This window comes from Rhinopithecus roxellana, chromosome 10 (assembly GCF_007565055.1).
Source record: "Rhinopithecus roxellana isolate Shanxi Qingling chromosome 10, ASM756505v1, whole genome shotgun sequence".
NCBI lineage: Eukaryota > Metazoa > Chordata > Mammalia > Primates > Cercopithecidae > Rhinopithecus > Rhinopithecus roxellana.
In genome coordinates, this window is record NC_044558.1 from 18,568,379 (window position 1) to 18,593,652 (window position 25,274).

At 36.9% G+C, this 25,274-nt stretch overlaps 2 protein-coding genes across 7 annotated transcripts in view; both read right to left on the reverse strand.

Moving 5' to 3' along the window:
* The window catches only part of TBC1D8B (TBC1 domain family member 8B), an 83,179-nt gene extending 79,710 nt beyond the window's left edge, over nt 1–3,469 (reverse strand). For all 5 annotated transcript variants that reach the window (XM_030939857.1, XM_030939858.1, XM_010373547.2 and 2 more), the window contains exon 1: nt 3,173–3,469. In XM_030939857.1, the coding sequence (XP_030795717.1) occupies nt 3,173–3,302 (130 nt within the window). In that variant the 5' untranslated portion in view covers nt 3,303–3,469. The remainder of the gene's footprint in view (nt 1–3,172) is intronic.
* Nucleotides 3,470–9,191: 5,722 nt separating this feature from the next.
* The window catches only part of RNF128 (ring finger protein 128), a 101,961-nt gene continuing 85,878 nt past the window's right edge, over nt 9,192–25,274 (reverse strand). For both annotated transcript variants that reach the window (XM_010373545.2, XM_010373546.2), the window contains exons 3-7: nt 20,704–20,775; nt 16,870–16,952; nt 15,933–16,029; nt 14,982–15,150; nt 9,192–10,633 (exon numbers count right to left, since the gene is read on the reverse strand). In XM_010373545.2, coding sequence (XP_010371847.1) covers nt 10,500–10,633; nt 14,982–15,150; nt 15,933–16,029; nt 16,870–16,952; nt 20,704–20,775 — 555 coding nt within the window. In that variant the 3' untranslated portion in view covers nt 9,192–10,499. The remainder of the gene's footprint in view (nt 10,634–14,981; nt 15,151–15,932; nt 16,030–16,869; nt 16,953–20,703; nt 20,776–25,274) is intronic.

Here is a 25,274-nt window from a genome sequence, read left to right on the forward strand (position 1 = left end):
CTTTGGGTTCTCTGTGGCTGCTATTCCATTATTAGAAAAAAAATAGAGTCATCTAACTTTATCAAGTCCACACTTAAAATCATTACATTGCTGGTGATTACCGCCAATTATCAGATGGCAAAGAAATGAAATGAAATCTTAAAGTATAACCATTAACATTTCTAGATGATCATTATCATTTCTTCATTAAACAAAATGCAAACTAATCTTTTAAAGGGATAGCACATAACACTGGATTTTAGCAAACAAAATGGACAGAGGCAAACTTATGCTGGCACACAGTCAAGCTCCTGTGAGAGCTAATCCAAATGTGGATTTGTGGTAAAGCACAACAAAGCTTTTGGCTTCATGATTTTAAGTAAGAATACTGTAATTGAGCAGTCAGGAAAATCAGCATACACTTTTGCTCTGGACAAAAAAGAACCAAATGAACCTTAAAAGCACCTCTTTGTTCCTTTCTGATCCATTTTGTTTAATTTACATGGAATTACAGTGGTAGCTCTCATGTGGTAATTTCAAGCATCTTGTCAATACCACAGGTAAAATAATCATGAAGAGACATAAACTGACCACTAAATGAATGGGGATATCACTAGTCACAACATATATATGTGGTAGAAATCCTAGTTTATTTCTTCAGACAAATTCCTCTTATTCTAGACTATGGGAACTAGTAAACGGAGTGGGCAGGATAGAGGTAAACTAGTGCAGTTGGTTCATGCTTTAAGAAGAAAGCATGTCAAGCTGGGTGAGGTGGCTCATTCCTGTAATCCCAATCCCAGTCACTTGGGAGACCAAGGTGGGAAGATCCTAAGGCCAGGAGCTCAAGACCTTGCCTGGGCAACACAGCCTGTCTCTTAAAAAAAAAAAAAAAAAAATTAAATTACCCAGGCTTAGTGGCTTGTACCTGAAGTCCTAGCTACTCCAGAGGCTGAGGTGGGAAGATCACTTGAGCCTAGGAGTTCCAGGCTGCTGTGAGCTATAATCACATCACTATCACTGCCCTCCAGCCTGGGCGACAGAGTGAGAGACCCTGCCTCAAAAAAAAAAAAAAAAAAAAAAAAAAAAAAGCACGTGAAATGAAAAAATCAAACACAGAAAACAAGGAGTGATTGTTTAAAGGAAACTTGCAACAAGTTTAAAAACCATGTAATACTACATTACAGTGATTACATTTTCAAGAATTTGATTTACCTACTTAAAGGAGCACAGTTTTATTATGAGGAACAGAAATAAATTATAAGACTATTCCTGAGGCTGTAACACAGGATATAAAATCTATTTTTTTTTTTGAGACAGAGTCTCTCTCTGTTGCCCAGGCTGGAGTGTAGTGGCCCTATAGCCTTGATCTCCCAGGCTCAAACCATCCTCTCACTTCCGTCTCTTGAGTAGGTGGGGCCACATGGTGGCCTAATTTTAGTCTTTTTTGTAGAGATGGGGTTTTGTCATGTTGTCCAGGCTGGTCTTGAACTCCTGGTCTCAAGCGATCCACCTGCCTCGGCCTCCCAAAGTGCTGGAATTGCAGGCCTAAACCACCGTGCCCAGCCTGAAATATATTTTAAATATTTCCTAAACTGGACTCAAGAGAATAACTTATGTCACTGGGTAATTATGAACATCGATTCTAAAATTTTTATCTGGAAAATATCTGCATCTACTAAATGGAAAGACTCTTCTGTAAAATAGCATTTGTAATTTTTAAAAATTAGAAAATGACAAAATGTCACATTTAACAGGGCAATTTTTGTTGCCATATTTTCAAGAGGGCCTTTTTAGAAGCTGGGTAAGATTAATAGGTCTAGCAAAATTTTTAAAAATGTCCTGTAGAACCTCAGAATTCTTTGCACCCTGGGAGTGGCTTGAAAACGAAATAACAGCATACGTTTATCACCATCTTAACGACATACATTGATTTGTTGCCATTATTTTTCGTTTTATCCTCTCAACTCTGTGAGATAGGCACCATTTTTCAAGAGAGAAAAAGCAAGGTCATCTTCTTCATGAATTATAACTTGCCTAGTTTACTAGTTGGTCTTCTTTTTCCCATAGCCCATCCCACCCTTCTTATCCAGATTATAAGCACTGCAAAGCCAAGGAACTGAATCTTGCGAACCTTGTGGCACACAGTAGGTGCTTAAGGTTGAGTAAATGAAAGAATTTGAGGAATGTCATCCAACAAGTAAGAGAGTAGGATGGGACTAAAATGCAGGTTTTAGGGACTCTTCCCTCTTTCCATTACATCATGCTGCCTGGTCCACCACTTCAATGTCACAATACCAAATTAGAGATTGATTAGAAAAAGAGCTCTTGTTTTCCCAACATCCAAAACTTTAAATGTCCCTACCCAAGATGAATGGTCTCAAAATAACGTTCTTTGGAAACTTTAAATATTTGGCCAAAAAAACAGTTTTTAAGAATTGGGGTCAGGGTGGGTTAGACAGGAAGAGTTAAACTCTTACCGTCTGGCTTACAATCACAGCTTTGAATGAAGGGGCAGCACCAGACATTCAAGAGATTAATTTATTACGATATTGTTAACAGACTTTGAGAGGGAATCCCAAAGATTGAAAACTTGGAGACAAAGTAAAAGATGCTAAATTGGGAGAGGTCAGCAATTCTGAGCCTACCCCTCCACCTCCCCTGACTCCAGTTCTCCCTCCTCCCTAATCTTTCTTTTGATGTCTATTTCTCAGGATGTGATGGGGCGCCTCCCTTTCTCCTCACCATCCCCTCGTCCCCATTCCATCCCATCCCCCATACACTTAAACTCCCCAGGGTGCTGATGATCAGTATGGGTTCTGTGAGAAAAGTTAAGTTCACAACTGCGAACTGGCCCCTGTCACCAGCCTAAATGCGACCTGTCTAGGTCTAACACTCGTCATCAGTCCCCCTTCCCCCATGGGAAGCGACAAGGTAGGCGCCCGTTTCTTCCTTGGCCTCAGAAAGAACCGCGCTCCTCCCTTCACCTGTCCCAACCAAAGAGCAACTCGTCGTCCAGTGAGACATTCTCAGGACTTGGAGGTGGTGGCGGAAAGGTGGTGTCGGGAAAAGAACCTCAGTCCCTCCGCCCACGATTTAGGATCGGGAAACGGGTACGAGTAACTGTTGTCCTCGCCACCTTTTAAGTAACAGCGAACACAGCCCAGAGGCAGGTAGGGTGGCCACAGCTTACCTGTGAGCCCCCCTCCGCCTTCCTCCTCGTAGCCCCGACGTCGCTGCAGCACGAAGTAGTCGTTGGACCTTTCCATCAGCCACAGCTTCAGCGCATTTTTCAGAAGCACTTCCTCAGGCTTCAGCCACATCGCGAACTTTGTGCCCCCCGGGAGCAGTGACCTAGATGCCCTCCTCGCCTCACCCTCAACCCGTCTCTTCCCCTCTGCTTCTCCTCCCACCAAATCTTCCTCAGGCGACAGCAGCTCAGGTTCAGGTTTTCCACACTTCCCCCAACCCTCCCTTCTCTCCCACGTAGGCAGAGAGATTGCCAATTCCCTCCTACAGCGCTACCGCCAGACTGGGAAATAGTCCCGTTTCTTTACCTCTTGGGAGTTGTAGTTTCCTACGCGCTTTTCTGTGCTCACGCAACTGGAACATGGGACTACGCTTCCCACAATACACTGGGGTGAGAATGGGTGGGGGTGCTTTCAAAGCGGGTCCCAGCCACCAGTTAAGTGTGTTTTACCTATCTGAAGTTTAAAGCGTTTTTTTTGGTTCAAATAAGTGAGTTCCAGGTGTAAAGGTGTTGCTTCTTTTTATTGTTTTACAGCCGAAGGCATTAAACTGTAGAAAACAAAGTTTCTGGAAGTTTGGAATATCGGCTCATTCCAGGAAGCAGCAGTAGCAACAACTAACATTTAATGAGTTCTCACTATAAACTCAGGCGATCTCACGTAATCCTCACAGCAGTCTTGCGAAGTAGACATTCGTCCCCGCTTTGCACATTAATAAAGGAAAGCACTGTCGGGTGAGGCAACTTATCCAAGGTCACACAGTCAGTGATACAATTCCTTCTCTAAATCCAAAATTCATGCCTAGATTAAGCTCTTTTTGGTTGTATAGGAAGAACATAACATTTCCAGAAGCCACGCATTTTCTTCACTCCGTGCACCCCTCCTTTCCTTCACTGTCGCCCCTATCTGCTTATTAAACTACTGTAATGAACCACAGAAGATCTCTTGTCCAACTTTCTATTTTGGAACCTAAACAATTTATGAGCATTTTTTTTTCTTTCTTAAACTCTTAAGAAAAAAAAATCCCTTTGGGAGCAACCTTTACCTCTTTGTATCTTGGCAATGATGCGCAGCCGTTTGAACACTACGGTGAATGAGGTCAGTAATTTGCATGATATCGCTGTGAGGAAATATTTGAGAGATGTTTTTATTTATTGCAATAACTAAGTCCACCGGAATTAAAGAGTGCACTAAAAGTGAAAACAAGTTTAGAGGGAGGAAGGAGTTGGGAGGCAAATGTATAAGCAAGGGGCTCTTGGCAAGCTGTTTTGAGAATACAGCAGCAAAGCCACGTGGATTAAAAAAAAAAAAAAAATGGGGTGGGGCACACTCAGATGCCAAGCCAAGGAACTCTGCCCTGGAGGAGCGTCTCTGGGGTAAACTTCCAAGATGTGAGCCATCTCGAGTGAGGCAGGCGTGTGCTCCAAGCAGGGATTTTTCTTGTGAATGAGAAAAGGGGCAATCTGGGATTCTCTCCTACTAAATGGCAGTAAGTAGTCCCAAGGCAGCTATCTGGACAGTTTGGAAAGAGATAATCCTTTCGGAGTCCAGACTGTAATGTATCTTTGGGAAAAGTCTTCGCAATTTGAATGTGTACTAAGGGAGGTAATTTCTTCTTCTCTTCCTGGAGAAAGATCAGTAAATGTAACAAACGTTGAGAGATGTCTTCCTTTCTTTTTACTTTTCCTTCCTCTTTTTACTTCCTTCCCCATCAAACCACATTCTTTTCCAATAACCTTAAAGGTTACAGTGTGTCAAAGGCTATCCAGAACTGGATGGTTTTTCTACCTGTTTACTCTGCAACTTCATCCAGGTATTCCCACATGCTCCCTGTTATAGGATCAGGCCCACTTTTGGCTTACAGCAGGGCATTTAGAGAGCTCCAACTTTTGTAAGTAAGCATTTCACCGATTATGTAAACATTTTTTTCTAATTAAATTGCTTATGTGATCTAAATTTTTGGCTTGATCATAACTTATTTCACACCCTTGCAAATAAAAGTATTTTCCTAGAAGCACCTTAAAAAATAGAGCGTGCCACTCTATTCAATGTCAATATAAATTGTTTGGGGAAGGAGGACTGGGATTGCACACTGCATTGCTGGTACTGTACTGGTGCTGTACTGGTGCTGTATATGTATTATGTCATTTAATTTTCATTAATAAGCTTGCACATTTTTACATGCTTACTTTACGAATGAAGGAAAGGAGGCTCAGAGAAGTAATTTGCTTAAGATCATATAGCTAAATAAACGGCAAAGCTGGAATTTGAACCTAGATTTGTCTGATTACAAACCATGACACTATATTGCTTATGCATATGGTCCATAGTTACTTCAAATACAACATGTTCAAAGCCAAACTTATTTTTCCAATATTCCCCCTGGTTGATGTTTCTCCTACTAGGTTTCCTAGTTCAAAGGCCACTGATTACCAAAACACTGAAGGTAAGAACTTGGTCGGTCAGTCTCTCTCTCTCTGTCTCTCTCTCTGTCTCTCTCTCTGTCTCTCTCTCTCTCTCTCTCACACACACACACACACACACACACTCCTCTACTTCTTTTTCTATGGCTTTAGATTAGCCTCACAACACTTTCCTGCCATATGATAATATAGCTTCCCAAATCATCTGTCTGCTTCCATTCTTGTTTTCTGACTTATCCAAGCCACATATTAACAGACCCAATAATACACCATTAGAGATAAATAATACCTCATTTTTCTGAAGATCAGTCTTTCAGCTGACTCAGCCTTCTAAGAGCCTCAAACACCTATAAGAAAAGGTATTTGGAAACCCCAAATAGCAATTCCAAACCCTGTGCTATGGAAAGACTGGAGCTGTCACTCAGGATTTTACTGGCTTTTTTGAAAGGAATATCACTAGCTTAGCTTATACTTTTCTGCAGTCTGCAGCTAGTTTAGAAGCAGTAAGATTCAAAACAGGTGGCCTACTGCTGCAGGAGAGCCATTTAAAGCTTTGCTACTGAAAGTGTGGACCCCAGACCAGCAACATTTGCATCACCCTGGAGCTTGCTAGAAATTCCGAATCTCATACTTCCTTCTACACCTGCTGAACTGGAATGTGCATTTAAACAAGATCCCCAAGTAACTTGTAGGCATATTAACGTTTTAGGTGCACTGATTTAAAGCAAATTAGGTATTTGAAAATCAAACTCTACAACAAATTGGGGGTACTCATGTTTCCATTAAGACCCACATAGGTATCTTCTTAAAAAATAGGCTATTAATGAATTTTAGATCACTGAATTGCTTTTTAAAAAGGTTTATGACAGGGGCCGGGTGCAGTGGCTCGCGACTGTAATCCCAGTATTTTGGGAGGTTGAAAAGCGGGTGGATTGCTTGAGCTCAGGAGTTTGAGACCAGTTTGGGGAACATGCCAACAGAACATGCCTGTCTCTACAAAAAGTACAAAAATTAGCCTGACATGGTGATGCGTGCTTGTAGTCCCAGCTACTTGCTAGGCTGAAGTGGAAGGATTGCTTGAGCCTGGGAGGCACAGGTTGCAGTGAGCCGAGATTGCACCACTGCACTCCAGCCTGGGTGACAGAGTGAGACCCTGTTACCCCCTCCAAAAATAATGTTTATAACAGCACATGACCATTTAGTTTTCTAAGGCCGTGGTTTAGATGTGGGATATCAGTTGGTATTACAAGTAGAAGGGGAAATTGCCACTAACCTTCCATGCTAAATCCTATTTATCTATACTACTCTCTTAACTATCAGTCTAGGTATGCCTATTAATGTACCACATTAATGAGACCGTTTATGTAGAAAAAGGTTGAGAACTAGTGGATAGTGTTTCTCAGACATTTCACATTAGCTCTGATGGTAGAGGATAATGAACATTTATCTCTGGAGGTCAAAGTGTCCATCATAATAATGAATTTCTTTTAAGTCTCGTGTAGTATATTTATTTAAATGTTATATTGTTCAATGTTTAAAAATATAAAAAATTAACTCCAAACGAAAGCAATGAACAAGGTAAATAACTCAAAATTTGTTACAGCCTAAGGTGATAACATTTTTCCAGACATTTTAGAACTTAAATAAAATGTTTCATAAGTGAACAAAAACTAGATGTAGGTGGGGGAAGGAATCTTCCTAGCATTCCAATTGTATCTCTAAATATATTTTTACTGATTGACTTGGGAACCATGTATATTCTCATTTATAAGATAACACAACCTGGGTTCCATTAAACTTACAAATAAACTGTGAAAACCCTTTTTAAGTTGGAGACTCCATAGACATACAAATGTTACTGCCACTGTTAAAAAACACCAGCTTATATTTTTACTACGATGTGAGAGTGTAGCATCAAGTCTGATGCTCAAGCTAAAGAATGTCAAACGATAATAACAGGAAGAAAATTCACAAGTGTTATGGAATTTCTCACCTTGGTTTATAACCAAGAGTATCTAAAACATATATCTACACAAATACTTGTATGTGAATGTGCATAGCAGCATTATCCATCCATAATGGCCAAAAAGAATAGTCCAAGGGTTCATTAATTGTTGAATGGATAGCCACAAGTGGCATATCCATACAATAGAATATTGCTCAGCAAGGAAAATGAAATACTGATATATGTTACAACATGGAGGAACCTTGAAAACATTATGCTAAGGGGAAGAAGCCAGTCACAAAAGGCCATATAACGTATGATTCCATTTATATGAAATGTCCACAATAGACAAATCTATAGAGACAGAAAGCAGATTGGTGGAGGTGTGGGGCTGGGAATGGGAGGGGGAACTGACTGTAAATGGGCATGAGGGAATGTTTTGGGGTGATGGAATGTTCTAAAACTGGATTGTGGTAATAGTTGTACATATCTACACATTTGCTAAACATATTCCAATGATATATTTACAATGGGTAAATTATACTTCAGTACAACGGTTAAAAATTAAAAAAACACTTAAAAATGCCCCAAAAGAAGTCCCACAAAACTTGAAAAGAGGTTAACTCTCTATGATTATATGGCAAGAATATAGGCATCACACATCCACCCCTGTCCCCGGCATATCGTCACATAAGACACATGTACCTGGTTTGATAATCATAGTGCTGAGGCGTTCCAGGCATCTGTGTATTCTTAACATGCTTGACAAAAGAAAGATGCACCTAATTCATTAACAGCATCCTGACAATCACACTGCCAAAGAGAAGGCTGAAGAAACACTTTAAGGTAATAAAAGCTCCTATGTCATTGATAGCATGAAGATGGACTGGCATCAAGGTCTATTTTAATGTTATATTATTACTGGTCAACCTCTTTTTACCTTGCTGACATTTAACAATAACTCATGGCAAGTTGAATGATACTACAATGGCATCCATTCCTCTCTATGTAATATGTAAATATATCATACTAAAGTTTTAGTGTTTATTGATCAAATAGATAAATGACCATTTACATCCAACCATTTTCTTACCTCCCAAATCCAGACATATTATATGAGAAAAGTTAGTGTATGGACAGTGATAAGGTTTGGATATTTGTCCCTTCCAAATATCCAATGTGATTCTCAGTGTTGAATGTTGATGTTGAAATGTGATTCTCAGTGTTGGGGGTGAGGCCTAGTGGGGGCGATTGGATCATGGGGGTGGATCTCTCATGAATGATTTAGTATCATTCCCTTGGTGATAAGTGAGTTCTCACTCAGTTCATGCAAGATCGGCTTGTTTAAGAGTCTGGGACATCTTGCTTCTCTCTGTCTTCCTCCTGCTCTTGCCATGTGGTGTGTTTCCTTCCACTTAACCTTCACATCATGACTGTAAACTTCCTGAGGCCCTTACCAGAAGTGGAGCAGATGTTGGCCCCATGCTTACTATACAGCTTACAAAACCATGAGCCAGTTAATCCTGTTTTCTTTATATACTACCCAGTCTCAGGTATTCCTTTATAGTGACATAAGAAACATCCTAATACAGACAGTTAAACTAACACCAGACACAATCTTTTATTGGAATATTTTATTTACATTTTATATTTAAAGAGAATCAATACAAATCGGGACATATTTACAGCATTTCAAATCAGCGTACAAGAATGCAATGGTTTCATCCATTCAGCAAACAAAAATACATGTTTGTTTTATTTTTGCCTAAATTCTGCTAGAATTTGAACAAAATTCTAAAACAAAAGATAAGCCATACAGAGTACAAATAAAGTGCATTTTTAAATAGCTCTATTTAACTTTGGTGGATGAAGCTTCAAACTTTGTATTAAGGCACCTGGAATTCTCCCCTGCTTCTTTTTCAAACACCAGGAAAATGCATTCACAAAATTTATAGTTACATGGACAGAATTTTAGTTTATCTAATGTAATTTTAGCCCATTTAGGTCAAACATAAACTCAATTTTCAAAGTACCATTGTTTGGAAAACATTTTCAACAGACTAATTTTACAGAACATATTTTTCTGTAGACTAATTCATGCACAAAGATCAATGACCAATATTAGTGTTACTTACTCTGTCATTACCATTTTCAAACAGTATGATGATTCATATACTGTGCTTTTGAAAAATCCCACAAGTTTGAGAAATAGTTACACAGTATTTTTGTAAGGAACCTTTTTGTCTAATCTTGTGTCAAGTTGATGTCACTAATATACCAATCAATTCAGTCCATAATCTCTGATAAACTATGGTTGACACTCACATGAAGTACATTCAGCCTAATTTTAAAAACAAGAAAAAGTTAAAATGAATATTTTGCTTTAATCCTGTTCTATTAACCTAAAGTAGCTTAAATAGACATTTCAAGAAGAACTAGCCTAAGTTTGCACTGCTTTTTACATTACAATTCCAGATCAATATAAGCACCTGGAGAAAAACCCTGACACATATAGCCCAAGCTAAAGTAGTAGTATTTTTCATTAAGATACTATCATAAAATAAAGTGATTACAGCTACTCCACATTTTAAAAGCAACATGTTTTTATAAGAAAATTGTTATAAATGAAAAACATGACTTCTTGAAGACAGTTTTGAATGTCTAAAAATGTTGCTATCACTATTGAGAGGAAACCTGCCTATGAAAAACATTATAATGAGTTTGTGGAAAAAAGTTAACAGGTTAAATATTTTAAGCCATTTAACTATAGCATAATATTAGTCATCTCTGCACTTTCAGTATCACTCTTATTTTATTAAATTTATCCAGTTTATTAATAGAAACTAGGCCCTGATTGGCAGTTCTGTTATTACTAATGGTTCAAGTTTTCTATTGACACAGACTTTAAGATTTAATTTCTCGAATGGCAGTCTCTTGATCAGGAGTTTCATCTTCTTCAAAAGTTGGGTTGTCAACATGAGGAACAACATCCACTGCCACAGAATTTGCTTCATGGTTTACCAGCTGTAGATTTTCATCTTTAAAAATAAATAGCAATTTTAGGATGATTTTGCCCCTCTCTTCTTTTAAGACAAAATTCATCATTTAGTTCCAAGAAGTCTTTCTTATTTAATTTCATCATACTCTGATTATCATACTCATTCCCTATACCTTTAATAATTATACGATTTATGCTATATCTTATATAAAGCATATATGGCATTATTATATTGATTTATAATTGCCCCTTTTTGGATTCACATACATGGGTTTATTTCTACCCAGATTATAGCCCCCTTAAGAGCAAAAATTATGTCTTCTACTTCTTCCTTACCTTAAATATAACAAGCTGTTAAATCTGGCTATACATTTTTTAAGTGTCCAAACCTGGGAACTTAAAAAAATTACCAATGCTTCTTCATACATATAAATATAGATAGATAGATTTAAAAAATCAACCAGGAAGTTGGAAGGATGCCCAAAATTGAATACAAACAGTAATAAATGAACTTAATTGTATTATAAATAAAATACATAACCATGTGAAGAGCATGGGGAAGAAAACAACTAAACTTAAATAACTTTGGAAAACAGTATTTTGACTCTAACCTGTAGGGCTAAAAACAAAAAGAACTGTACACTAGTTACTGACATTGTTTTACACAGGTGTATGTGTTAGCAACGCTGAAACTATTTTATGTATATTCTATAATTGAACAAATAAGTAAAAATACTGTGGATAAAAAGAGTCTTTCTCCTTTCACTGTCGGAGAAAGGAGTTACAAATAAATAAAGGGAGAGGCCAGAATGAACCGTGTGGTGTTGGATTGGAATCAAACGTATTAGTAGGGTCATTGTTTTTCAGATAAATAGATAAAATGACAGAGAAATAATGTATATGTATGTGTATATTTGCGAGAGTAAATATATATATTTTCTAGTCTTGTTCACTAAAAGGGCCAATAGCAATGACACCCCAGTAGCAATAAACATGTCTGTTGCTCAGATTCTGGTTTTGAAATAACATTCTCCAGTAAAAGGCCTCCTGAAGAAGTGGCTGATTCTAGGGCTAGGACAGGGAAAGTACAAGGTTAACCTAGATTTTAGCCTAGGGACCAGCAAACTCCAGCCTACCCACCATAGCTAAAGTGTTTATCATGGTTGTAAAAGGTTGTAAAACAAACCAACAAAAACAAAAAATAAGGGTATGAAAATGAAGACTTACGGCCTTCAAAGCCTAACATATTTACTATGTGGCCCCTTACAGAAAAAGTTGGCTAATCCCAGACCTAGAACACCTTGTGTTACCAGAAAGTAAGAAAGTTGAAAGAACACAGAAATCAACTTGAACAAGTTCCCAATGACCAAATCTAGGATGATATGAGCAAGGGATAAATGATGAGAATGATATTATAGAATGAAAGAAACATCTAGGATCCCATAGTATAATAAATAAATAATTGAATAAATAAATGGAGGAGAAGGAATAGCTCTTCCTTACATTAGAAGTTTAATCAATAAATGTACAAAGAATGATGGAGACAGAAAATCACCATTTGGTAAATACTTCAGCAATAATTACTGCAAGCAGGAAGCATCAGTGATTGCTAAAAGTAGTGGGTAGAAGTATGATGAGAACCAGGACATTTGTGTAGTCTCCAAGTATCTCTCTATAAGATATTTAATAATTACAAAGGGAAAAATAGTAACTTTAAAGGGAGAAACCTGGCAGACACCACTTTAACCAAGTGGGCAAAGTTTGAATCATCAGTAATAAGACACCAACATCATGTGCTTCCTGGAATGATATGGGGGCACTGAAAGGGGCACAACATCAGTTCTGTAGTATTCTTGACAAAAATGGACAATAAATTTAATCACTCGGAAACAGCAGACTTGCCCAAATTGAGGGACACTCTAGAAAATAACTGACCAGTAATCTTCAGAAGCGTCAAGGTCATGAAAGACAAAGAACGAAGAAGTGTCACAGATTGGAGACTAAGACACATGACAATTAAATGCAATGTGGGATCCTGGGACAGAAAAAGGACATTAGTGGGCCAACTGGTGAAATTTGAGTCAAGTTTATAGTTTTGATAATAACATTTTATCAGCAAATTTCCTGGTTTTGATAATTGTATATGGTTACATAAGATGTTAACATTTGGAGAAGCTGGGCAAAGGGTATATGGGCATTTTTGGTATTATTTTTGAAATGTTTTTGTCAGTCAGTCTGAAATCATTTCAAAAGTAAAATAAAAAATACCTGTGCCCGGGCACTGCACCTCATGTTAAATCACAGTTGCTCTGAGGTACAGCCCAAACATCAGCAAAGTTTAAAATCTCTCCAGGTGATTTTCATGTACAGCCGGGATTGACAGTAGGGCCCTTATTCAATGGTTCTCAAAATGTGGTCCCTGGACTAGTAGCATCAGTATCACCCGGGAACCTGTTAGAAATGAAAATTCCTAGGCATCACTCAAGACCCACTGAGTCAAAAACTCTGATGGTGACCTCTCTGTTTTAATAAGCCCTCCAGGTGACTCAATGAATAGTTTGAAAACCAGTGCTCTAATAGAACTTAGCCCAATGATGTGACACACAACATGAACTATGTGTATTTACAAAGTTATGCAAATCAACTATTACCATAAGAATCAATGGCTAATACAAAAGACGAAAGATTCTTAAACTAGTAATATGTAATCCCAGACAAAATGAAATCTGGTTTAAGTGGTCATTCATTCAACACAAATTTGAGTACTATGTGCTAGGTGCTAGATAGACAACAGCGAATATAAGACACTGTTCTTACCCAAAGGAACTTTAGAAGTTTTAATACAATTCAGTGTAGTAAGTGCAATGATTGAAGTTCTATGGAAGCCAACAGTAGGACCATCACATCTAGTCAAGAGAGGCTTCTCAAAGAGGTGTCAGTCTTAAAGGAGAAACAGGAGTTATACTGGGCTCCCCTAATTTCTTGGGTAAGGAAGAATGGAAGGAATAGGCAAAGAGAAGATAGTGGCTCAAACTATGACTGTGGAATTAAGGTTGGAAATTAGGGGACAGAGTTGAGAACACAGATATTTAATCAATAGGAAGGGGAAGTGGGAAGAATTTGGGATATCCTTAGTTTCTGTTTTGGGGCACTTGGGTGAGTATTACTATTATCCAAATTAAGAATACCGGAGGAGGAACATGGATCGCTATTTCATTTGCTTTTCAAATCTCTGCAAAATCTGTTGTGCTTGCCTCTTCTCCCACCCCACCCCTACCCACAGAAGAACAGAACACAAAAAGAGTAGATTGGAATGTTGTTTTTTAAGACTAGCAAAAAATTATCTTGTACACTCTCTTTTATCTTTACTGAATTCTATTACCACACAATTACGAGAGTACAAGATCATCTGGGGCAATCAGACAATGATTCTCTATTATAGGTAGAATAATCCACCCATTATTAAGATACTTATAACTAGTTTATATTCAAGGGAAGATATATACAAGAAATACAAAGTTTGCCTCTGCATGGTTATATTCATTGTGCTATCTTCAGAAGTGGTATCTATGGCACTGATAGGCCTATGAGGACAAAGGTTTATATCATAGGAAGCTGAAAGTTTCATAAGTCATCTTGACAATCAGTTTTTGTTTTACTTTTATGCTAGAATTAAATCATCTCAAAACGAGGATTGAGAGAAGACTTTCAAACCAACAAAAACATGGAAAAGATTGAGGTTAAAGAAAGGGAAAATAATTTTTATAAGGGTTTTATCTTTATAGGGAAAAACAGAACTCCCTAAAATTTCTCATTTGGCATAAAATTACTAAGTTGCAATATGAATTCACATGAATTTTGAAAATGATATATTCAATTTTAGTTTCTAACAGTTTGTTCATTTCATGGTAAATAGTCAACAGGTGGCAGCACATACCATTCTTAAACAGTTTCCTATTTGCAAAACATGGTTTCTGGAGAAGCTGGGCATAAATCAAGCTTTTGTAAATTGAATTCTATTTTATCATTTCAGAATTCCTTTATCTTAACTTCTGCTTTATCTGCAATGAACAATGGCTTCTAAAGTTTAAAGTTTCTCCTTACCCTAAGTAGGTAATAAGCCAAGATTTGAATGCATCAGAGAGAAGCTTTCCAATAAATCTTTCTTTTATAAATAATCCCCACTCTGATGCATTTCATCTATTTCAAATACATTTGAATATATGAATATTAAGGTAGGGGTGCATCCTTCATGGCATTATTTTAAGCAGAAAAAACTTGGATCATGATAATGGCTGAATGGAACAAACGCTAAAAAGCAAGAGTACTATACAGGCATATGATCCACAGTGGATTGTAGCGCACTCATTAACCTTTAGTATGCTTACTTGTTGACTGCACATGTTCCTCCAGAGGCGGTTCATCTGCTCCCTGTACTGAAGCATATCCAGATGATGCGGTCTCGCTGCGATTATCCTCTTCATGGGAGGAGGCACTATTGGATGTTTCATTGGATACAGGGACTTGTAAGGACACTGATCCATCTTCAACATCCACCTTTAAAGAGCATTTGAAAAAATTAAAAGCCTTTCAGTGTACATGCTTTTCCTTGACATATCACTTCAAAGTTTCTTTATAGGTGACTCATTGCAGCAATATTTCTTAACCTTTTAAACCTATGATCCCTTTTGATGGTCACAGGTCTCTTGTTTGCCCCAGTCAAAACAGAGTAACTGGGTCCACCAATGGGGTGAAAGATGCTATAGGCAGAGTGCACTCTCATCTGATATGTTCATTTGAGTGATCCCAGAACTTCATAAAACAATGCTGGGTACAAGTTAGGCCCTAAAAAGTCATGCTGTCCCCTATGGAACTTGAGAACCACTGTCATCTATGTATCTTCCCATGTCAAGATCTGAGCTTGATTTTATGTTGTATCTTGAAAATAGGCCTTTTTTTTCATTTACCAAATATAAAATTATAATTTAGTATTTATTATGCTTTCTCAAATTATGTCTGCTTATTTAACTCCAAGTTTGGTCATTATGCAACATTAAAAGATTACAAAAATAGAAAGAGGGATGCCAAGTTGGTGGTTTACATGGTTATCATTTCAAATTCTGACCAAATAATGAGTGTATTTGGAAAGAGGGAGGAAGAAGGAAAATGGAGATGGCCCAAGATGGCACCTCATTGTCTATATGATATAAATATGTCTGGTTTTAGGTATAAACTATAAGTATGGCATATTACATAGCTAAAAAATAAGGATGTTATTTTGTTATTTTCCCCAAAGCCCAGGCATATATTCTTCATATAAATAACATATTAATGTTTACCTCAATTCCCAAAGCTTTGAGTATGTCACATTTGCACATGGGGCAAGTCCTGTGTTCTAACAGCCATGGGTCAACACATGTCTTATGGAAAATATGGCTAATGCAGAAAAAAACATAATTATCAGTTGTGAAGTAGCAACACTTTGTCTAATATATATTAACAGATTACTTAGTGTAACTTTTAGTCTTTGAATGGATGCCTTTTCTTTTAAACACACTATTCATACAATGAAGGAACCACAGAAACAAAATTTGGAAATTCCATAATACAGTACTTTTAAATGTAAAAGCCTCACTACTCTAGCTCCAAAAAAATATTTTCAGTACTCATTTGAAAATGGCTAGGATGCTACCTGACCTAAGACTTTGTTCATTATTTCAAATCTTAAACAGTTATAATTCCCTAACTGATAAATGGTACAGTCATTCTCAATAATATAGTCCAATATAGTATTGAGTACAACAACACTGTACTGATGCTTTAGGCAATGTGATATGTTCCAAGAGCATCACTATTGTATTAAATAGCTAAGAGAAGGAGTGTTAAGAACAACCTTCAGGAGAGGGATAATTTATAAAACTAAGGAATGAACACTTCCAAATAGATTCTCATGAGTTGATTTCATTTTATTGTTTTCTCGATGGATTAGAATACATTAAAAAAAAATATATATATGGTGCTGGCTAGGTTCTCAGTTTTCTATGGAATTAGTTTAGAATAAATTGAACCAGATTACAGTTAGACTTATACCAATTTCAGTAGTATTAATAAATGAATGAACATAAAAATAAACCATTCTACATTTAAATGAAAATAAGTTAAAAAATAAACATTTTTTACATTAATGTGGAAATATTCAAAATAGTTTTCTTCCATCACAATCATTTTTGTGGGTCAGCTATTTTTATTGAAGATATAGAAGAAAATCAAACTTACTTGCAGGTTAAGATGCGTACCAAATCATTTGGTTTATACAATTCAATGCACACAGCACAACTGTCTCCATCAGGGCCAATTTCCTACAAGCAAGTAGTTATTGTTACTCTGACAGATAAGAAAAAATATATTAAACTACAGAAGAAGATCAGAACATACATGTACTTAACCAGCCTAAATTCCTATAAAAGGAGGAGCATTATATCACCGAATGGTTATGTAACTGTAAAGTTCCCAAAGGTGATTTAAAATTATCCAGACTTTAAAAAGGTAAAAGAATAAAGTGAAACAAAAGCGGAAAAGAACCAAGAGAAACATGTAGCACTGATTTAAACTATTTTTCCTGATTTTAGAATTCATAAAATACCATTTGTATAAGTTCTATAACTTTTCTCATTAAAAAAATTAAGGTATAATTCATATACAGTAAAATTCACCCTTTTAATGTACATTTCTGCACGTTTTGAAAAATATGTAGTTACTTAATCCTTATCACAATCAAGATATAGAATAGTGCTATTACTCCCAACAAAATCCTCCAAACTCTTTGTAGTTATCCTTTCCTCTCATCCCCACCTCCTGGCAACCACTGATCTGTTTTTATAGTTTTGGCTTTCCCAGAATATCATATAAATGGAATCATGCATTATCTAGCTTTTGAGTCTGGATTTTTTAAACTTAGTATAATGCATTTGAGATTCATCCATAATGCTGTATGTATCAGTGGGGTTCCCATCACACTTTTATTGCTAAATAGTATTCCATGATATGTATGTACCACAGTTTATCCATTCACCAGTTGAGCAATATTTGGCTTTTTTCCAGTATTTGACAATTACGAATAAAGCTGCTATGAACAGTTGTGTTTTTATGTGAACATAGATTTTTTTTCTCCCTTTAGAGTAAATACCTAGTAGTGAGATTGCTAGGTGTTATGGTAAGTGTATTTTCAACTTCAGAAGGAACTGCCAAACATTTTCAAATTGGCTATACATTTTGCATTCTTACCAGCAAATGAATGAGAGTACCAGTTGCTCCAAATCTTGACCAGCTCTTGGTATTTTCAGTTGTATGTATTTTAGCCATTCTAATGAATGTACAATGGTATTTCACTGTGGCCTTAATTTGTATTTCTTTAATTATTAATGATGTTGAACATCTTTTGTGTGCTTATTTGCCATTCATATTTTTTTGGTGGATTGTCTGTTTTGCTTGCCAGTTTTCCGTTAGGTTGTTTGTATTCTTACTGTTACATTTTGAGAGTTCTTTATATTCTAGGTACAGCTCTTTAACAGACATATGATTTGCAAATACTTTCTTCCAGTCTGTACCTTATCTTTTCCTTCTTTTAACAGTGACTTTCAAAGAACAGAAATTCTTTTTTTTTTTTTTTTTTTTTTTTTTTATTATACTTTAAGTTCTAGGGTACATGTGCATAACGTGCAGGTTTGTTACATATGTATACTTATGCCATGTTGGTGTGCTGCACCCATCCAAAACAGCATGGTACTGGTACCAAAACAGAGATATAGACCAATGGAACAGAACAGAGTCCTCAGAAATAATACCGCACATCTACAGCCATCTGATCTTTGACAAACCTGAGAGAAACAAGAAATGGGGAAAGGATTCCCTATTTAATAAATGGTGCTGGGAAAATTGGCTAGCCATAAGTAGAAAGCTGAAACTGGATCCTTTCCTTACCCCTTATACGAAGATTAATTCAAGATGGATTAGAGACTTAAATGTTAGACCTAATACCATAAAAACCCTAGAAGAAAATCTAGGTAGTACCATTCAGGACATAGGCATGGGCAAGGACTTCATGTCTAAAACACCAAAAGCAACGGCAGCAAAAGCCAAAATTGACAAATGGGATCTCATTAAACTAAAGAGCTTTTGCACAGCAAAAGAAACTTTTTTTTTTTTTTTGAGACGGAGTCTCGCTCTGTCTCCCGGGCTGGAGTGCAGTGGCTCAGCTCACTGCAAGCTCCGCCTCCCGGGTTTACGCCATTCTCTTGCCTCAGCCTCCTGAGTAGCTGGGACTACAGGCACTCGCCACCTCGCCCGGCTAGTTTTTTGTATTTTTTTAGTAGAGACGGGGTTTCACCGGGTTAGCCAGGATGGTCTTGATCTCCTGACCTCGTGATCCGCCCGCCTCGGCCTCCCAAAGTGCTGGGCAGAAATTCTTTTATTATTATTATTATTATTATACTTTAAGTTCTAGGGTACATGTGCATAACGTGCAGGTTTGTTACATATGTATACTTGTGCCATGTTGGTGTGCTGCACCCATCAACTCCTCAGTACCCATCAACTCGTCATTTACATCAGGTATAACTCCCAATTTTGACAAGGCCAAATGTACCTTTTCTTTTCTTTTTTGGACTTGTTTTTGGAGTTATATCTAAGAAATATTTGTCACCCAAGTCATGAAAATATTGTTCTTTAAAGTTTTCTTCTAAAATTTCATAGTTCTAGGTTTTTTGTTAAGGTTTATGATCTATTGAAATAATGCTTACATAGGGTATGAAGAATGGATTTAAGTTCTTTTTTGTTTGTCTGTTTGCTTGTTTTTTGCTTAAGGATATCCAATCACTGCATATGGATAGCCAACAACTGGCTATCCTCCTGAAAAGGCTATCCTTTCTTCATTGAATTGCTTTTGCACTTTTATGGAAAGTCAATCGACCATATATGTGTGGGTTTATTTCTGGACTCTCTCTTCTGTTCCATTGATCTATAAATCTATCCTTTTTCCAATACAACACTATCTTGACTGCTGTGACTTTAAAATAATTCTGCAAATCAGGTAATATGAATCATCCAAAGTTGTTCTTTATCAAAATTGTTTTGTTTATTCTAGTTCTTTTGCATTTTCATCTAAGCTTAGAATCAGCCTGTCAATTTCTATCAAAGATTTATACTAGGATTTTTATTGAAACTGCATCAAATCCATAAATTAGTTTGGTGGGGAACCGACATCTTAACAACAGCAAGTCTTCTGACCCATGAACATGGTATATGTTTCCATTTATTTAGCTCTTCTTTGATTTCCCTCTTTCATTAGTGTTTTACAGTTTCATGGCTTTGGTAAGATTTAAAATGGTGTATTATTTCCATAAGTTCTATAGCTATTTTTGAAATACACGTTTTACCCATCAATGGTAGTTTTCAACTATCCTAAATCTGAAAATACATATTCAAGCAAAGTAACACTAAAGCATTGTATTAGTTTCCTGTAATTGCAGTAACAAATTATCATAATTCAGTGGCTTAAAACAACACAAGTTTATTCTTTTACTGTTCTGGAAATCAGAAGTCTATAATCAAGGCATTGGCAATACTGTGCTCTTTCTGGAGTCAGCAGGGGAGAATCCCTCTCCTTACCTTTCCCAGCTTCTAGAGGGTGTCTGCATCCCTTACCACCTAGCCTCTTCCTTGTATCACCGCAACCTCTTGCTTCCACTGTCACATCCCTTACTGTACTGTGGTCAAATCTCCCTCTCTCTCCCTCTTATAAGGACACTGCAATTATATTTTGAATCTAGCTGGATAATCCAGGATAATGTCCCCATCTCATGACTCTTAACTTAATCATATCTGCAAAGTCCTTTTTGCCATATAAGGTAATATTCACAGGTTCAAGGGAATAGATAGCTTAGATATCTTTGGGGGGCCATTATTCAGCCTACTTCTAGAATCAAATACATATAAAAAGTCAATAAGGCTCATAAATGACAATAAAAGCATACTTAGGAAGAACATTTAGCCTGAACAATGGCTTCGTAGCACTGCTTTAAAACAAGTAACATTTAAAAGTCATGAATATACCTTGTCTCCTTGTTTCAGTGTGCGTAGTTGAAGCCTTCCAATAGCTTTTTTAGCATCTGCCTTTAATTGCCTCTGTATAAAAAAAAGCAGGCATTAGAAAAACTATTTTTTAAAAGAAGTATGATGAAAAAGATAGAGAGGATCAATAAATATTTATCAGGTAAAAGTCAACATACAAACGAATTTTAAAAGATAAAACTTAATTATCCATAATAAATGTCCCATTTACCTAATATCAGGCAGGATTTTCTAACTTACTGAGACTTTTCACTTATTATGGTTCCCTACTTTCTTAAACAATACTGTTGGGACCATAATGGTAAAAATACATTTCCCCCACCCCTAATGGATTCAAACGCTATTAATTTTCAAAGCAATCTTCCTATTTGTAAGCTCAGAGGACATTAACATGCATTTTTTCCAATTTCCTTTTTGAATCATGTCTTGTTTGGTGGAAAGTGCATAGGATTTGGATTCAAATGGTTCAAAATCTGACTTTGTCACTTACTCAATGAATAACCCAGCACAAGCCATTTAATTATTTGAGCTTGTTTACTTATCTATAAAATGAGGGTAGTACCAACCTTTACACTGTTTGGTATTAAGAAAAATATTGGGCCGGGAGCGGTGGCTCAAGCCTGTAATCCCAGCACTTTGGGAGGCCGAGACGGGCGGATCACGAGGTCAGGAGATCAAGACCATCCTGGCTAACACGGTGAAACCCCGTCTCTACTAAAAATACAATAACTAGCCGGGCGAAGTGGCGGGCGCCTGTAGTCCCAGCTACTCGGGAGGCTGAGGCAGGAGAATGGCAGTAAACCCGGGAGGCGGAGCTTGCAGTGAGCTGAGATCCGGCCACTGCACTCCAGCCCCGGCGACAGAGTGAGACTCTGCCTCAAAAAAAAAAAAAAAAAAAAAAGAAAAAAGAAAAATATTGGTGTTTATAACCACGATTGCTTTGTGAAGAAGATTGATTCTGAGAGTGGTCACCTTTTATTGTTTCACTGAGCATATATCTAGATGTGTCTGGATATGCAAAAGCAAGCCACAGGCTCATTTATGGAATAAGAACTAAAACATTATGCATAATTGAGTCAGAAGTGAAGTTGGGGTGTGGGAAGAATCTCCCAGGTGAGGGAAAGACTATAAAGAGAGTCTATATAGTCCAATAACATTGTTCCTCTAGGTGGGGTGAACCAGCCAGACGAAAAAATCCCAGGTGATATTTGTTAAGATATTTGGCATCAATTTGAAGTTATTGGTGATGCTGCAAATACTTCATTCCCCTTCACTAAAATCTACTACATACATGAATGCCTCAAGTGAATATAATATACATATGAATTGAAGTAGAGGCTAAGTATAACACTTGGTAGATGCTGTGTTGATATGGTGAATATTTGTCCCCTCCAAATCTCATTGAAGTGTGACCCCCAGTGTTGGAGGTGGGGCATGGTGGGAGGTATTTGGGTCATGGAGGAGGATCCCTCATAAAGGGCTTAATGCCGTCCTTATGGTAATGAGTGAGTTCTCAGTTCACGCTGGTTGTTTAAAAGAGCCTGGCATCTGCTCCCTCTCTCTCACCCTGTGACACGCATGCTCCCACCTTTCCTTTCTTCCATGATAGGTAGCTTCCTGAAGCTTTCACCAGAAGCAGAGGTTGGCACCAAGCTTCTTATATAGCCTGCAGAACCATGAGGCAAATCAACCTCTTTTTTAAAATAAATTACCCAGCCTCAGGTATTCCTTTACAGCAACACAAACCTGACTAATACACATGTGGAACATAATAGTAGCATGTGCAGGATGGCAAGATAAGTGATCTTTCTATTTTGAACTGTAAAATGAACATACTTAGAAATTCGGCAAAAAGTAGGCCCCCAGAACCAGAGATCATTGTGAGAATGTAAGCAGCTTCCTTCCTATATGTACCTCCATCTCCAGCTGACATTTATGTTACATGAAAATTAGAGATAATATAAGTATTTAGTATAATGTCTGGCATATAGCAGACACTCAAGAAAATGTTTATTACATAAAATGTAAACTACCATTCATCAATAAGCATAACAGGTACTTGCCAATATATATTTGCTACAAATGCTACAAATATTTGTAGCTACAAATGCTACAAGTATTTGTAGCAAATATATTTTGGAAGGTAGGAATCCATAAGTATCAGTATGTGAGGAATCTCCTTGATGCTCAAATCTGTCTCCTATGTAAGATATCATTTTGTGAAAGATATTTAACTTAACGCCAAGGAGAATATTAGCCAAAGTATTTCTTTGCTGTCACAGGAAAAGCAGAAACCTCTCAGATTATTACCTGACCAGCAAATAAGCCTATCAGAAACAGTGAATAGGAAGGCGTAGATCCTAAGAAGGAAAAGAGGTGATAATCAACACACGTTCACTCCCATTTTGGGACATAATTGTGAACTAAAAAAATTCTATGATGGGACTTAATTTCAGCACAAATATCTTCCCTTCTATTTTGTTACTTGTAAGATAATAATAGAGTGACAGTGAACAAAGGTACACCTAGGATCTTTAGATTACCGAGCCCGACATCTAATCAGACAGAGAAGAAAACTGATGCTCAAAGAGGAAGAATGTCTTGCTCGAAATATCAGAGCTGGTATCAGTCAGCCCCACTGAAGTCCAGAGTTATACCAAAGTAGCTATTCGTTTTGACTGTAGCATGGAGTAGGAAACTACTCCTACCATTTCCTTACAATACACAGTTGTTATACAGTTTAAAACTTTTTATATCCATTACCTCATTTATTCCTCACAACAACCCCCAGAAGAAGGTAATATCCTCATTTTAGAGATGCTCAAGTGGAGGGTTGAAAAACTAAAACAACTTATTCAAAAGGGAATGCAGCATCTAAATAATAAAGCTGGTACTGGAACTCTGCTCTTCATATTGCAAGAGTCCATTACAATATAACCATCCATAACTCAGTTGTCTTTTGATGTTTTTCTAGCTTCTGGATTCCAGGGTCTGTCAAACTGTGGCAATCCTTCCACCTGTATGCCTACAGGGTCCTGGCCCTGGCCCACACACCTACACTTCACTACTTTCTTTTCACATAGATCATGAGTCAGTTGGACATCGAGAGGAGAAAAATGCAAATGAGAAAAAAATAGAGCCAGCAAGAAGAAATGGGAAAAAATGTAATGTAGTTGATGATGTCTTTCAGAATCATTTTGCTCTTTGTCCTTAAAGCAATTCTAATTTAGGTTTAGGCAACAAGCTGTATAACACAGTTGGGGAAAGCTCTCATAAGGAAGTGATACCTCTTTAGGGTATTTACTTGATTCAATCTATACCGTCCGATTTCTCATTGCAAAATATTCCATTCAATATAATATAAATGTATGAATCTCCAGTGCTAGTGCTTATCAATTTATCAGGCATTAATGCCAAATATATAACTTTCTTAATTATAGCCAAGACTATAATGCAAATTAATTTGAAGTGTAGGATCAAAGGGAAACTTTGTATATAATGTGTGAGTCTATGCCCAGGAGAACAGTAGAACTTGCATTAAGGCCAATGCTAGAAAATGATGGTGGGTGAGAATACAAAAAATAAAAGAATAGGGCAAAATCCAAAAATACCAGAAGACATTAGACAAGAGATTTGATTTTAAAGGATCTCTAAAAGATTTACAGCATAGCATAAACTAATGTTTAACAAAGCAGCCTTAGAATAAAAATGTGTTTAAAAGAAAATTTGAATATTTTCAACAGCTCTTACTGGGCTTATATAAAGAAAAGTTATTTTCTTTAAATATGGATGCAAGACAAGTGATTTTAGTAAAAAGCACAAACTGTATTTTTAGAGCTTAAAGGAAAGTCACTCGCAAAAAAACTGCCTCACGATATTCAAGATAGTACTCAAGATATTTCGCTGTGACACTGATAGCAAAAGATCCAAGATGCATGCTTCCCTCTAAAAAAAAAAAAGAAATATAGGAACACCATTAGGACCCAGTAGATTATATTCAATACATATGTTTGAACAACATTATGTCAACTTTTGAGTGCCCAAATATACCTCAACATTTAAAGACAATATGCCCCATGCGAACTGTAATTTGTACCTTACTCCTTAAAAAACAGAATATCAAGAATGTATCTACATTATTATACAAATTACATGGGATACTTTTCCAATGCCTTGCTACCATATCAGAATTTCCTTAGTCTATAAATTCTAATAACACATCATTTCCACCTCTTATCTTGTTCAGTAATTGTATTATTAATGTGCCTTTCTCTCTTGAGTAGCAGGAGGACTGGGCCTTAGTCACTTAGAAAAAAATTCCCCAGTGGCTAGAGTTTGCTCAAAAACTATTTTCTGAATTTAGAAAATATAAACAGACTTTCTTGATTTTCTCATGCAAGACACTTCTCATTTCAATTATTAAAAGTCTCTACTCCATTAAATTTGGGGAAAGAAAGGTTTAGACATTAATTGAGCCTTTGCCATGTGTCAGGTTGTAAGCTTTTTACATGTGTCATCTTGTTTAATCATTAACAACATTGTGAAATAGTTAT